This window comes from Neltuma alba, unplaced genomic scaffold (assembly GCF_004799145.2).
Source record: "Neltuma alba isolate B1F8T4 unplaced genomic scaffold, ASM479914v2 tig00013328_pilon, whole genome shotgun sequence".
NCBI lineage: Eukaryota > Viridiplantae > Streptophyta > Magnoliopsida > Fabales > Fabaceae > Neltuma > Neltuma alba.
In genome coordinates, this window is record NW_021637602.1 from 221515 (window position 1) to 237951 (window position 16437).

Sequence of the window (16437 nt, forward strand, 5' to 3'; positions counted from 1 at the left end):
GATACTTAAACTTAGAAATGCCAAAATAATCACTTGAATATAAATTCCAATTTAGTCATAAGTGACCAATTTGACATTTATAAATTTGCTCAAATGACAATATTGCTTTTTATTTTATTTATTGTTTTTTAAAAAACAAACGCCCCTATTGGCTTCCTAGTTGCTGGAGCATTAGTACCCGTAGAGTTTAACATAACAGTTGACAACAAGTTTTTCATAAATTTCAAAAAGTAGCATTTTTACAACTTTAATAATGTTATTGACAAGTTCTGTAACTCTATTAACAATTATGGTATAAAATTTAATAATAAGTTTTCTGAAAAGTTCAAAAAATTGGAATTTTTACAACTTTAGTAATTACTTTTTTGAAAATTTTTATAACTTTAATAAAATGGTTAACAAGTTTTGTAATGCTATTAGCAAGTTTAGTATATCAGTTAATAACAGGTTTTCTAGGAAATTCAAAAATTAGTAATTTTTACAACTTCAGCAATGTCGTTAACAAGTTTTGTAACTCTATTAACAAGTTCGATGTAGCAGTTAACAACAGGTTTTTCAGAAAATTCAAAAAATAGTATTTTTACAACTTCAGCAATTCCGTTAACAAATTTCGTAATTCTATTAACAAGTTTGGTATAGCATTTAACAATAGGTTTAGTAATTTTACAACTTTAGTAGCATGGTTAACAAGTCATGTGACAATATTAACAACTCTCATAAAAAGTTGATGTTTTTGATATTAGCTCCCTATGAAATTGTACAACAAAATTTTTCACTTATTAGGCAGCCATTATGGTCATGAGAGTTGTTAATATCATTACAAGACTTGTTAACTGTGCTACTAAAGTTGTAAAAATGCCACTTTTTAAATTTTTAGAAAACCTGTTATTAAATGCTATACCAAACTCGTTAATAGAGCTATGGTACTTATTAACGGCATTACTGAGGTTGTAAAAATATTACTTTTTGATTTTTCTGAAAAACCTGTTGTTAACTGTTATACTAAACTTATTAATAACGTTACAAAACCTGTTAACTGTTTTACTGAAGTTGTAAAAGTTTTTTAAAAAATTGTTGCCTACCACTGAAGCTTTGGTGACCAATTGGCGATGGCCATCGGAGCTTTGGTGGCTGCCTTTCGCATTGGAGCTCTAGCAACCGGTCGGCTAGCGGGGGCATTTGGTTTTTTAAAAAACAATAAATAAAATAAAAGATAATATGATCATTTCAGCAAATTTACAAATGTCAAATTGGTCACTTATGACAATTTGGGATTTTGCAAATTCAAGTGATCATTTTGATATTTTCAAGTTTAAGTATCATTTTTGTGTCATTTTTCGTTGTTAATATTTCTAATGCCCATTTCTTATATTTTCAGCTCATATTTTAATTTTTAAGTACTCAAAATATCTAAATAAATATTAAATTTATTATTTATAATTAATGTTTCAAATATTGCTAAACTCTTTTACAATTATTCATACCATCCAATATAATATCTTTACGCTTTTGCTGAGAAAACTTGGGCGATGGGCATTGATTATAGTCATTTTCAGGCCAAAAAGATTATAGTCATTTTGGTAAGGGTAAAATTGTAAAAGCGTCACATTTTGAAAAAATCACTTTGTAGCTCAAATGATCAATATGATATTTTTGCCAATTGGAATCACTTTTTGAAATTGAAAAAAATTGATTTTTGTTTTTGAAAACTAAAAATAAAGGCTCCCCTTTAGGCGGGCTTTTTCAGCCCGCGCGATGGGGACGTTGCCATTTTCCAACGTCTTTCTTTACCGCCTTGGCGCCTTCCTTGCACGCAAACCCTATTCACAGCTTATTTTCTTTCCGTTTTTGTTATCTCAGACTCAGAATTTCCCTCTGCTGAAGATATTTACCACAGTTTCATGGAGGAGCTTCGAACTGAATGTGTTGCTCCGGCAAAGAGAGAACGGCAAACACCGGATACACCTCCGACATCCTTGTCGCTGGGAGGTGTTACCCCAACAACGCCGGATGCGCCAAGGAGAAAGCGCCCTGCTGCGCGCGCACCCAACGTTTTGGCAAAATTACTTCTGAACTCTGCTGAAGATGTTTACCAGAGCGTCATGGAGGAGTTTCGAGCCAAATATGTGGCTCCGGCTATTGTGGAGACAAAGAGAGAACGGCACATGCGGGTTCTGATGTCTCTACGGTAATATTATTCCGTTTTTCTGTTTTGATTTTTTGCCGGTAATACTTTGGAATTGATCATTTTTACTTCGTTTGGGCCGGAAAATAAAGCTGAAACTGTACATGATGTCATGTTGCGGTCGCTGGGTTTTAAGTCCTTTTTTTTTTTTTTTAATGAAGTTTTTGCCAATGAACGCCCATGCGGTTTTTATCTACCTATTTCTTAAGCCGTGAACTCCCTGTTAATGCTGCTTATCTTATTAGTCACTTCTGAATATTGTCAGGTACTCATGCGTTTTCTGATTTGCTTTCCATTGTATCATTTCTCGTCAATTTCCTTTTGTTTCCCCTTAAAAATGATTTTGTTGCTTTGTTTTTCCTCTTGTTTTACCATTTTATCGGGTCCTTCCCAACATTTAAGTTTGGTTTATTCGTTTGGAAAATTGGTTTGGGTTGTTGCTGTTATACTCTTCTTAGTTCTTTCACAACTTTAAGTGATATAGCAATCCCTGACCATTATTGGCAATACACATGCTGTTCCTATGCTTTTGGAATAAAAACTCCGTTCTTGATTATTTAGACTTTTGGTGGCAAAAAACAGTTAGAGTGCATAGATTTTTGTGAAATTAAATCTAGAATATGCCAACGGTAGGATAAAACTGTTAAATCATCAATCAGTTTAAATAAAAAAGGTTGGGCAGTACTGAAACCCTTTTACAAACTGTGGGCTTCGTTGAAATCTGGAGTTTTGAGTAACCTGATTTTTGTGAAGACTCTGAACAGGGGTATGATTGATGAAGCTTTTTTTTTTTTTTTTGGGTGAATTTTTGTTCTCTGCGCTACACTAAATGCTAAGACTTGCTTTGAATATGTCTTCTGCCACAAGCTTCCTTTTTATTTTTTGTTTTTGTGTTTTACTTTTTTAAGTAAACTTTCTGACACTCTTGGGTATTCATGTCTTCTGTCATAAGCATTATTAGTTCATTCAATTTATCTTCCACAAGTGTAAAACCTGTAAAACTTCTTCAATCACAAGGCACACTATTTCCATTTCTCAACCTTCTTTATAAATCCTCTCTATGCACCTCCAGACATACTTTATGTCAGCAAATTGTCTAGCCAATCCCTACACCAACCAGCACAGATTTTCCAATCAACTCCAATACACTACCTTCCTTATTTCTACAATTGATCCAATACACACCAAACCTCATTCATTCATATATAAAAGATCCATCACAATTAATCTTCACTTGATCTGCTACTCTGGATAATAACATTAAGGGGATTTACCTCAATTCCCTTGAACAAAAAGATTACATCTCTCTTTCCAAGCCTTCCAACACAAACAAGCAATTTATTAGCAACTACCAAGCATAAGTTCTTCACTGGCTCATCCCTTTCTCAATCAAGCTTGCCCAGCAGTCTGAAGAAACCTTTGACTCTTCTTGGTCTGGCAAAACACCAGTGTTTATATGATAAATGCTCTACACCAATCTACCCACAAACTTTCTGGATTCTTCAACAATCTTCAAGCACTCTTAGGCAAACGAGCCATATTAAAAACACTGAACTCTCTGAAACCAACCCCCCCATCATTTTTACTTTTGGTGACAGATTTTCATCCTTCCAGCGGAAACCTTTCTCTGAATCAGGCTTAACCCGCCAGAATACTCTAGCCATTTTAAAACATGCCATAGCATATTTAGGCACCACCCATGGCCCCTACAACAGCCTTTAGCAAATCCTCGTTACCTGCATGTGACAACAATGGGTTCCAACCTATAACTTTTATGCTCAAAGCATGCATGAACTTTGGATCTGTTCCTTGGATATATTTTTTGCAGGACGGTGCTAATGATGGCATATATGAGGCGGAAAAGATGTTAAGGGTTACTGATCTAGTTAATGGACGGAGATGGGGTTTAAAGCCTATTGAAGCAAAGATGTGAGACTGAAAAACGGAGGATTTTGAAGATTCAGCTGCGAATGAGGAATCTGATGATAAATTCATTAGGTTGGGTACAGAATGATGGATCTATACTGTAAAATCTGGATATTATATGTCTGAGGAAGATAAAAGCAGCATGCCAATCAAAGATCCTGGTAGTTCCTTTCTGATGCCAAAAGACCTGTGAAAGAGGGTTTGGAAAGCTGGTAGTACTTTCTGAAATGCAGCAATTCATGTTGCGAGTGCTAAATGGGGCATTGACTAGGGAATACATCTAAATAGGTGTTTACTGATAAGGAACTGGCAAACTCTGGATTCTGGTGCTGTAAGAATAAATCTGGATGGACCTCTTAATGTGGGCATTGTGTGCAGAGATAGCTATGAGCTAATATGTTTATCTCACTTCTGAGTAATCAGCGTTTTGTTGTTATATCTTTTATTTTATTTTTTTGGGTAATTTTGTTGGTTGTTTCGTGAAGGTTTGATAAGTGATACAGCTTTGTAACTGTATGAGGGCAGAGTGGGCATTTTGTATTTGTTGGGTTGGGTCACATTGTAATTTCATTTCAACAGTTTACCGTTGTTTTTAGTTGCTCATATTTGGGTGTGCGAGTTGGTATCTTACTCGAACATTAACAGCATACAGTGAATCTCAGTTTTCTCTCAATCTTTCCTTCTATTACAATATGATGAATAAATTGCCTATAATTATAGTATGATCGCTCATCGTGATAAATACTATACGTTATCTAAGGAAAAGAAATACTTTCTCCATGGATTGCTAATTTTTCTATGTTTGAAGTTATTAATTAGAGTATTCTGTTAAAAGTGTTATTATAATGTTTTTTTATTAATTTAATAATTTATTATATTTATAATTTTACATATCTAATCGTATGAATATACTACCTGCAGTTCTAATTATAAAATCTCGTTTATAGTTTACAAATAAAATTTTATAATTAGAACCGGAGGTAGTATTTTAACATGTATCCATATATTGCGGAATGTGGATGGAAAAAAATCAGGTTGAGAAGGCCTTTGCACATCTGAGACCAAAATTTTCAAGCTCCTCTCAAATTAGCTCTCTCTCCCGCTGTGAATACATGCATGCATGCATACAGATGAATTTCTATACATTTGGAGAGAGGGTAGCACTATAGAATATGGCTATATGCATATTTCACCCGTCATAATTATATGCATATTATATTTTCTTCAAATGCTGCTCCAAATGCTGCTTCTACATTCATAAAAGGGCTCAGAACGAATTCCTTTCAAGTTTTGAATTCAAATTTCATTCTTAAAATGTGCATAATCCATACTTAATTTAGACTGTTAAGGGAAGATCTAAACGATTTATATTTATTAAAAAAATTAGCGAGATTTAAACTATCAAAATCAAACATTTAAGAGATCCACTTTATTTTCTATTCTATCTAATTTGCTGAAGATTTTGTGCAATATATATATATGGAAAAAAACAGTGTGTTTAGTTATAAAGAAACAAAACTGGGGTAAAGATGAGTGAAAGGAGAATAATAAAAGAGTTGCATATACAGCCTCACTCCCTTGTCTTCAAAGCTAAAATTGGGAGCCTTGCGAGACGAATAAAAAGATCTCTCAAACTTGTTAGTAGTGTTTGCGCGGTTTTATGTTAGGCTTGAACCTCCATCGTGGCAAGTTTAATTTTCTCATCAAGTGACGATGATGAGAAAAAGCTAATTGGTAACACTTCACTTGCTTGTTTTACCCTCTGAAATACCAAATTTCAACACCTACCACCTCATGAATGGGAAAATCAGTAAAAAGTCCGTACTTGGAAATTTTATTGGCCATAAGGACCTTATATGTTTTTATAGATAGAAAGTACTGGTATTCTACGGGATTTCACACACAGTACTAGTACTCTAATTTAGGTCCATCTGGCGAATAAAATTTTCAAATATGGGCTTTTCACCGATTTGTCCTCTCATGAATTGTCTGTTGCGAGTCTGCCATTTGCTACTTTGCTTCTGATGATGGTTGGTTAAGAGATGATTGTGAGAAATTTCCAGTGATATCACTGCCTTCTGGCTATATCCTCCTTCTATATATGTCACCTTCAACAAACTCTGGTCTCTATCATTTGGTTCATCTGGGTATGGCACTTTGACTCCCTTCATTGCTTGCTGTGTCGATGACCTTGCTGCTGTCTTCTACTGATTCAGGTCAATTTCATTTGATCCATGTTCAATGGCTTCCCTCTTATTTCACTCTGCCATATTTGCACATGGTCTTGTAAGAAGTTCAAATTATCATAAGCAAGAAGATCTCTACACTGATATGTTGGTGTATTGGCTAAACTTCAATGCTGTGAAATTGGGGTTTCTTAGAAATGGAGTGGATCTGCATGCTTTGCTGACAACTATAATAATAAAGAGAACAAGAATAAGAATTCATGAATATGTTATCATAGAGGCAAGGGCATTTTTGATTCTTTTCACAGTTCTTTTACTATTGCTTTTGTTTTTAATGTTCATAGCATCAGTGTTTAGTTTTTCCAATATCTAAATGTTATAGAGCTTAATATACATGTTCTTTTGAAGAATTTATGTTATTTGCTTTAGCTCTAGGTTTTGTTTAAATCATCAACTTCATTTTTTGCTTGGTCTGGAAAATTAGCTTAAATATCTTTTCTGGTCTATCTATAAGAATTACTGGAGAAAACTAACTTAGAGTGGCCAACAAAAGAAGGGCATATTATATGAGAGATCAATCTAGATTTCTCCTTGACTATTTTGATAATTTATATCCTAGTGATTTTTCACTCTCTTAGTAATGAAATGATGAAACAATAATTTTTTTCAAGAATTCAAACCTGATAATTAGTGACTTCAAGAATTATGTGGTTAAATAGCCACTTCTATAATGTTGCATCTTGTGAGGCTCGTCTTCATGAGAAAGTTCGCCATGTTTCATATTTGGCATAAAATTCTCAGGTTGAATTACTCGTCTAGGTTTTTTAGAATGTTCAGTTTCTGATCTGGACCAAAAAATGGCTTCATTCTCCTTTGAATCATCATGTTTCCCCTCAACATTGATGGAAGCTCTTGAATCCATTGCTTTAGCATTCATACGTGTTTCTGCAGAAGAATCCTGGTTCACCAATGTTTGGGATTCAACTTCTTTCTCTTTACTCCATGGAACCTGTTCAATTAACCCAGGTGCATCAACTAAATTTCATTGCTTTGGAGTTCTTTGATACAAAATGAGGTTGTGAAAATTGTTGATAACAATGATAACAAGAGAGAATAAAAGTTTTTTAATGGATAAATTATTAAAAGCCTATCTTAGTTTTATCTCTTCTATCTAGTTTGGTAGATCAATAACATTTCTTTCGGTGAAAACATGTGTAAAATTCAAAACAAAGGACATTGTACTAACCTTTTCTTAATTGATGGATGTCAGGTGTTCGCAATACCCAGATGAAATAGTATAGAACACAGATCACTAACCTTTTCTCCCGTGGGAATGTTTGCACTGCTTGTTCCGGCTGCTACTTTTGTTAAATCAATGGCTTCTTTTTCTGCCAAATGAGCAGAATTATCTTGAGCATCTTTCTTGGCTTCAATGTCTGACATAGCTTCATCAGCATGACTTGTCTAGTAAACAAAAGGTTTTGTGTTTAGTTAATAATCTTTTTTGGAGCATGAACATGAGGAAGAGAGGTTTTAGAGGGAAAAAATTGGCATTCTAAGTTGGACTAAACTCTATTAAAGACTGATGACATGTTTCTTCATCATTGAGGTTAATTGCACTCTTAGATATCATTGAAAAAAGCTAACGTTCTTACAAATTATTCGAAGCATGCAATCTGATGTTCACCTATCTATGTTGCACGTGATTGACATGTACTCTTCTGCTTGAGAGGCAGCAGAATTTCTGATATTTTATTTTTGGGTCAAGGTGCAAATTTGCTCTGAAAGTTTTCATTTAGGAGCACTGGGTATCCAGAAGTTTTTTGAGAGAAAATTTATCCAGAAAGTTTAAAATTGTAGTAATATTGCCTTTCTTGTCAAAAAACTTTTGGGAAAATTTATTCCCAAGAAAACTTCCGGATACCTAGTGTTGTTAGGTAAAAGTTTTTGGGATAAATTTTTTTCTATCAGTTAGTACATTATATCATGTCGATTTTCATGGCTTTTTACATATTATTCTTATCTCTTCCACAATATTCTAACCTGTGAATGGTGTTCACCGCTTGAAGTTGTTTTTGCCATATCCTGCATCTTAGATTGTCGAACTTCCTCTGTTGGGTTCTTCTTTGGTAACACAGCCTTTGGTGGAAAGGACAAATTTGATTGATCAGAGATATCAGCCATTGATTTTTGATGCGCAGTCTTGTTATCTGTGTGATCTTTGTCCATTGTTGCTGAGTCATTCATATCTATAGCATCATCTTCTTCCTTCTTCGTGTAATTCTCATAAAGGTTACCCCATTCCTGTTAGAAAAAGAAAAAGAAAAGAAAAAGACATTCTTATCACCCTTTGCTACCTTCTATGAGAGTTTTAAAGCTGATATTTGGCTGCGGCATATGTCAACTTTTTTAAAATGTCACATCTCAACATATTTGGATTGATAAAATTTGGAGGTTCTGCCCTCTTTCCTTAAAGGGAAGGAAATATTTGCATTGAGCACATATTGTGTCTGTGTTAGTTCATTGCTTCATCTAAATTTAACCTCATTGAAAGCTGAATCACATAGAAGAAGAAAAATCATGTACCTCTAATCTTTCTGAGTTTGCTTGGGAAGATGGAACATCTAAAGAATTCAAAGGCTGAGCTGTTTCGTTTTGCACCACGGTTTCTCTCCTATCACCAAAAAGGTCCTGATCATAACTTACCGCACAAGTCGGCGTGTCTCCAGGTAACTCACATGTCGATGACACTGAACTCACATCAGCTGAATTTTCTTCATCTATCTCTTGCAAGGGACATGGTGAGAGAACATCCTTATTGGAGTTAATGATTGCTTTTGGAGTACCCTCAAAATCACCAATTCCATGTACATCTCTCACATGGACTGAGTTTCCCCAGATATCTTCACTTCCAGATGAATAGTCTTTCTCATTATCCCCATCATATACTGAAGATTCTTCTTCTGAGCTTAAAATGGAGTCGTTAAGTGCTTTTGTTGGTGAACCAACTTCTGAAACCTCTACTTGTAAGTCAGAAGCTATGGATTGTGTTGGAGTTTTACGAATTTGCCTCCCAGCGTAGAACATATTTTCATGGTTCTTCTCAATGGGAGCAGCAAGAGATTTGAACAGAGATTCATTTATACTAGTGCTATTAGATATTGGAAATTGGAGTAATTTTTCTGGAGGCATATGTTGAACTCTTGGTTCTGGCTTCTCTGAAAGTCCATCTCTTTGAAAACTTGAGACATTCTGATCAGTTCCTGCAGACCCATTATTCCTATCAGGTTCCTTGGAATTGCTTTGTGGTTTGGGAGATTTCAAACCACTTCCATCACTGTCAAAATTGCCACTTTTGGAGAACAATTGCTCAATTAACCTGTCATGGCTTCCCTTTCCCTTATCTGCAACATTAAAGAGTACTTGAGTTTCATAAAAAATTACTGTTTTTTTCTTGTTTAGGCTTAAATGATTCAACTCAAAGTAAGATCACTGTCAAATAAGCTGAATTGAGCTGCATTTGATAAAGAACAAGGACGAAGAAGGAGTGGTTGTTACCTGGAAATCTTCTAAATCTGCCTAAATTAAAGCTTTGATGCCTGGAGATTGCCTTGTCTTTCTGGTTCCCTAGAGTGGATTCTTGATGGAAAGTAGGTTTCTCCTGAGACGAATTATAGAGAAAGTTAAAAGTCCTTGAGGGTCGAATTATGGATGGTGCAGAATCAGGCAATTCTCTTCCATCAACTCCAAATCTCCTTAAACCTTTAAAACTGTTGTTTCTTGTTACAAGCACAGGAGCAAGATGATGAGTTGGATTCACACCTTTCTCAAGCTGCATCTTCAATTCTTGTCTTGCTCTACTGTTGGCAATGAGACTCTCCATCCTACATTTTCTTTCTAACTCTGAAAATCCGAGATCCATGGAATCTTTCTTATCATTCTTTGGCCAGCCTACTACATCTTTAATCCTATCATCATCATCCTTTTGCCCTTCATTCTCATCTTCTTTAATTCCTTCCATGATACCAAAATGCACCAAGTCACTCATTGAAGGCTCAGAGCGCAAGGTTTGCCGACTAGGACTCGCAGATTTCTTGGCAGGCAAGCAATGATCAGAAGAACCATCTCTAGATCTGTCAAGAGAGTTATGGCCTTTGTTCTCTGAATTTATCTCAGAAACAGCATTGTCAAATTCAGTATTACCGCCATGCAAACCCCATTTCTTGTCTCTGCAACTTTTTCTTCTACTCGTGTTATAATGTGAGGAATAGGTATAGTATCTGTCAAGAACAAAGTCACTTCTGCAATACTTGCCGGCGAGCCTCGAATGCTTCAAGTCACTCCTTCTCCTCTCTCTTTTGACATATCTCAGCTGGGGTTGCTCAGAACTCCAGAATATTCTGATGAAAATGGCAGTGACTACAATAAATGGGGACAAGTAAACCAGGAAGCTGTAAATGTAAGAGAGGAATATGTAGAGGATGAAGGAGACTGAGAAAACACCAGACACTACTGGATGCTTCTGAACAAATGCGTAGCTTGTGTTGCAAAAAGCCACAATCATTTTGCACAAACGAAGTGAAATTTCCTTTGCATTCAAACCCATCTTTTCTTGTCTATCCTCTAAATGTGAAAAGTGAAACTTAAATTGATCTGAGGCTGATGGGTTGTTTTCTGGCACATCCTAACAATAGAAAACTCAACAAGTTAGCCTTTATCCGATTGGAAACAAGTAACTGTGATTATATATGTTTGTCAACAGTTATCTCCATTGATAATATGAGTAAAAAAAAAAAAAAGGTTTTCTACCATGGGAAGACATTGAAATGCAGAGTAATGCAGCTTTTTTGTGGTTTTCTTTCCTGGGTTCTTGGAATTTTCCGGGAAAGTGTAGAATTTTAGAAGGAATCAACGCAGAGAGAGAGATAAAGTTGGACTTCCCCAAATTTTGGCGAGTAGTAAGAAAAAAATTGATAAAGCGGTTTGATCTTTTCCTCAACAAATGGCTAGCCATTGAACAATGTCTATTCATCTTTTTTTGGAAACTTTTGCTTGGCTCACAGTTTCATTTGATCCTTTAATTCAGGAGTTTTTACCATGTATTTACCTACCAGTTGTAATTAACTTAATAAAAGGGACAACATATAACATAACCAATATGCCCTGTCTCAAGCTATATAAATAAATAACTATGCAATAATTAAAATCATATTTCAATCTGAATACTGAACACAAATGTTTTATTTATCGACAAAACCTATTTGCCTTAAACCTATTTTGATGATCTCTACCCTCGAGAGGATTAGTCTCGAGTTATTGGCTGGGGATACAGCCTAATTTCTACTGAAAAAAAAAATCTATTTGCTTTAAATTTGTGAATTTTTTTATCCATAATAATCATGCCTCATTTGTGTTTTTAATTTATAATAATATTGCGATGTATAATTAACATGATGTTTGATTGCCAAAAACTAAAAAGAAAAAACGACATGATGGTTTTATGTACGTAGAATTAAAAATATTACTGAAGCTAGTATTTTGGTTACGTTAATATTTTAGAATGATACCTTAAATATACATTCACAATTTATCTATATTTAGACTTAAATTTTAATAGTTAAATAAAAGATAATTTAATACTTACATGTGTTAAAACATTAGATAATATGTGTGCGTGTGTATTTATTTTTTGACTAGCAGTGCGCGTATGTATTTAAAGTCACTTAATTTAATGAATATAAATAATTTTTTATAAGGTACCGGAAATATCGCTCGTCAATAACAAGGAAGTCCTTCAATACAATGATCCACCGATCTAATCTTAAATATGTATTAGAGCCAAGATCTAGTTAATTAATTTGGAGGGATTAAAAAAGTTATACAAATTGTTTTAAAATATTATATTTATTATTTTTTTAAAACTAATTTACTTGGCTTATAAACAAACATACTTTCTAGTCCTATTAAGAGCTTAATTGTATTCATAACTCACTTCATTAAATTCTTAGCATGAATATACTATTTTTTCTTTATTTATTATCATATGGGTAGTTATTTTTTTAAGAAAAATGTAAAGTGGGATAAAATTAAAAAGTTGTTATATTTTAATAGAAGTTAATGCATTTTAAGATTTTTCTTGATCTATATAAAATATGTTGAAAATACTTTAGAAATAAATATAATCTAATAATACATATAGGTACTTTAAAGAGATCGTATAACATATATTATAATTAAGTAATTTTTTAACTTTTTAAATTTCTTCAAATCAATCAATCTTATACTACCTCTGGTCTTTAATATAAGATATTATTTGACTTTTATTTTGATCCTCAATATAAGATCTCAATTCATTTTGTCTCTCATATTTATGTTTTTTTCAAGATAATCCTTCTAACAATGATAGTTGTAACTAATACATTTTATTAGTAATGATATTTTAGGAAAGACAAAACTTATTTATTACAAATAACTAACTTAACTTATTTTCTTAATTTTCTCAAATTGATTAACTAGTTCTTATAATTAGTGGAAGAAGTCATACATATTATTCATAGTAAATTTTCTTATACACTCTTCGTCATATAACATAAAATGTAATAAAGATAAAAATAATTTTCTAAGTAAATATATTTTTACATCCATAATTAAAAATAATTAATACCAGCATTTAATTTTTAGAGATTTAAAAAAAAAAAACAAAACAAAAGAGTGAGCAGTCGGCTTATAGTTATCTTTCTTCTTTTATTTTCACGTTTAAATTTGACAAAAGTGACTTCTCTTTTCACCTTTTGTTGCTTCATATTGAGAAACCATTTTGGGGATTCAGCTCGCCCTAGATTTTCAGTCTCTTGATACTCTGTATCCAGAATTTGGGTATTTTCATTCCTAGACCCTAGTCGATCATTCACTGGGGTGAGTTATTCTCTTGTTCAACGGCATCAGTTTTCCCGAATTTGTTTCCCATTGGATTTTCTTGCTTCTTCGCCAAATGGCCTGAGATTGAGTTGCTTGTTTGAGCTTTTTCCATTGGCAACTTGAAATGATCTTATCATCCTATCCAATTGAGGTCTTACTTGTTGTTTAGTTTCACTCGGATTCTTCATTGCGTCTATAAAGCTGATGATGTATGAGATAGAAAATTCACCTTTGCCGGGCTCTTGCGCTTTCGAGCCAAGTTTTGTGGTTCTTGAATTTCCCCATGATTATCAGAATGCTGGAGAGGTCTTATTAGTTGTTTAGTTTTACTTGGATTCTTTATTGCATCTTTGATTTTGATGACGTATGGAATGGAAAATTGAACTTTCCCGAGCTTTTGCATACTTTCTGAGCCAAGTTTTGTGGTTCTTGAATTTCCCCACGGTTATCAGAAGCTGGAAAGTTCTCATTAGTTGTTTAGTTTTACCTGGGTTCTTTATTGCATCTTTCATTTTGATGACGTATGAAATGGAAAATTGAACTTTCCCGAGCTCTTGCATACCTTCGAAGCCAAGTTTTGTGGTTCTTGGATTTCCCCATGGTTATGAGAATGCTGAAGCCGAACGTCATTTCTTCCTGAGTTCATTCATTAACCTTAGAATCACTTGCATATTCCTACAAATCTCTGTTTTCTGGGTGGATTAGAAGTGATTTGTTCATAGCTGGCAAAAAAAAGAAAAAAAGAAGAAATGATTTGTTCATAACCATTATGTTTAACTTCAAATCTACCTGTATGGTAATGTATTTTGCTTTGTTGAGTAGCATAATGTATCGTTTCAATAATTTAAATATTCTCTTTTAAATGGCTATCTGCAGATTCCAGTTTTGAAGCCCATAATATAGATTTTTGCAATTCTTCCTTTCAAGTTTCTTGATTTCTTTGAGAACCGCATGGTGGATACTGGAGATGGCAAGCGAAGATTCCCAAATATATCATGAAACTCAAAGGCTGCAGTATTGCCTAATTCATTGCCTGAACAATCTTTTTCAGGTGCCTATTTTGTGCTCCCTTTCATATCTATAGTAACTCTTTTAGTTTCGTTGATTGTTTCATGAGAAGTAGCCGCAATCAAATCAAATGTAACCTTTATTCTTGAATTTTAAATGGATAGGAGTTTATCAGAAACTCTTCACTGAGTTGCCCTAAGGTAAGATGATCCAGTTTGTTAAAGATTTCCTAGGATCAGTTGGGAAGTATGTATTAGAACGCAGTTGATTTTCTTTTTCCTCATAGCAATTCCTAGTGAAAAGAATTTCGTTATTTTAGAAATTTCTGTAATTTTATTTCTTCTTCTTCTTCTTCTTCTTTTTTGTTTTTTGTTTTTTGTTTTTTTGTTTTTTGTTTTGTTTTTTTTTTTTTGGGGAACTGCTTCTCTTCCATCAGGAAAAGGATGCCTTTACTCGGGGAGGCTTGAATGCAATTTCTGAAAAACTTACGTCCGATGATCCTGAACGAGCAGACTGGACGCCATTATCAGTTGTTTTTAAGCCCCATCATAACGTCCTGACTGGAAACTACGACGTAAATGTTCTGATTGCGGCCTTGGAAGAGAGAGGGAAGAGTGTAGTCTGGCATGATCGTCGTAATGGAGCTTCCTCCATTGATCTCAATGCACCTGATGAAACTTTAATGGGGATTGTGCTTAATGTCCCAGTTAAGAGGATTCTTGGCCTTTGGAAAAGCAGACACTGGGTTGCATTGAGGAGGATTGATGGGGTGTGGTATAACTTGGACAGTGATCTTGCTTCACCAGAACCTTTCAAAGATACAGATGAAGTTTGGGGGTATTTGGATGCTGTCATTGCTTTTGGTGGTGAGGTTTTGCTTGTCATGAATGAGAAACAGTCGTGAAACCCTTCACCCTTTTTGGCTTTAGTTGTTTTAATGCAAGCTTGACTGTAGATTGTGTTCATTTGTGTACAGTACTAGCTTGATGATGGGTTTTTGGAGTATACAGCTACACAACTAAAAGAAAAATCTTAGCCCTGTTAATAACAGGAAATCATCAGGGCAATTTTGTTTGTGAAAGATATTTCAATAATAAGCAATAGAGGGTTCCCAGAAGGTTAGCCCTGGTGAATGCTTTGACTTGAATTGTCTCTCAGCTTGAAGCATTTCCTATCACTGGCAAGGTGTTTTGACTGGTTCTCTTGAAGAATAAATTTCAGGGATTTGTGTGATTCATAATATTAGATATCGTTGTTCATGTACATAGAACTTGATCAACGGATCGCTGACAATTGAGATTTGTATATCATCTTCAGGCAGATATGATGCAATCATGGAATTTGACTGTAATCCACACATTGTGGTTGTTGATATTTGAATGAAAATCCTTCCAATAATCCTTTGTCAAGTAGTGACCATCTTCCTATTGCAATTTTCTTGCCATTCTACGTGTTCACTTTAGGCTATAATCATATAGCTGCTATTGAGGAATGTGTATTGAATTTGATCCACATATCACATTCCGCAAGCCACAATCCACAGCATGGTGTCTTGAGTTCTAAATCTTGAGCTACTTACAAACAGATTAACTGTGTGATTAAGTTATGGTTCTATATACATAAGCCACCAAAAGTTACTCTGCAATCTGTTTAAACCATTTATCTAAGCAAAGAGAAATGTTATCTTATCTTAATCGATTGATGAACAATTTACAAGGTTGAGAGCATTGTATGTGTCCATTTCATATTTATATTTATTTGACTAATGCATTTAGTTTCATGTTGAAAATCTCTATAACCATTAGGGATACCAAAACTAAACACACTCTTTCTAAGCATTCCAAATACCCCTTAATATAAAAGATAGTTAGTGAGTTAGTTTTGATAAAAATGTAAACTTTTAATCTACTTTATTTTTATATTTATTTTTTCTAAATTAATTTATCAAACTCATAAAATAATATATAATCTAATATTACAGGAGATCAGGTCAAATTTGTTAAAATGAAGCAAGTTAATTAACTTTCTTAATTTATCCAAATTAATTAAAGAATTTCCACATGCACTAACCGGAGGAGCTGGATCCTCTGCACATAGTTAATTAGCACCGTTTAGCTTCTCTGTTAGTCCTCTAAATGAACTGCAGTTTTTGCTATTACACATTGTCATTTGAACATATTTAACAGGGACCAGTTTAAATTTCAATTTACTGTC

The 16437-nt window shown here is 34.0% G+C and overlaps 3 protein-coding genes across 5 annotated transcripts; 2 read left to right on the forward strand and 1 right to left on the reverse strand.

Annotated features, from left to right (window-relative positions):
- The first annotated feature begins 1109 nt into the window (after positions 1-1109).
- On the forward strand, positions 1110-4758 carry LOC114736326 (uncharacterized). Its single transcript, XM_028924115.1, has 3 exons — positions 1110-1182; positions 1861-2188; positions 4014-4758. The coding sequence occupies exons 1-3, from the start codon at positions 1110-1112 to the stop codon at positions 4054-4056; spliced, it is 444 nt and encodes a 147-aa protein (XP_028779948.1). The 3' UTR covers positions 4057-4758.
- A 2242-nt stretch (positions 4759-7000) lies between these two features.
- On the reverse strand, positions 7001-10903 carry LOC114736327 (uncharacterized). Its single transcript, XM_028924116.1, has 5 exons — positions 9856-10903; positions 8884-9701; positions 8341-8601; positions 7615-7761; positions 7001-7306 (listed from the first exon to the last, which is right to left on the reverse strand). Exons 1-5 carry the CDS (start codon positions 10901-10903, stop codon positions 7001-7003), a joined length of 2580 nt encoding a protein of 859 aa, XP_028779949.1.
- Positions 10904-13128: 2225 nt separating this feature from the next.
- LOC114736340 (josephin-like protein) lies at positions 13129-15632 on the forward strand. Of its 3 annotated transcripts, none has more exons than XM_028924129.1 (3): positions 13129-13212; positions 14092-14266; positions 14660-15632. In XM_028924129.1, the coding sequence occupies exons 2-3, from the start codon at positions 14183-14185 to the stop codon at positions 15125-15127; spliced, it is 552 nt and encodes a 183-aa protein (XP_028779962.1). In that variant the 5' UTR covers positions 13129-13212; positions 14092-14182; the 3' UTR covers positions 15128-15632. The 3 variants fall into 3 exon arrangements, with proteins under 3 accessions (XP_028779962.1, XP_028779963.1, XP_028779961.1); XM_028924130.1 differs by lacking the exon at positions 13129-13212 and adding an exon at positions 13290-13366; XM_028924128.1 differs by lacking the exon at positions 13129-13212 and adding an exon at positions 13699-13929.
- The last annotated feature ends 805 nt before the right edge of the window (positions 15633-16437 follow it).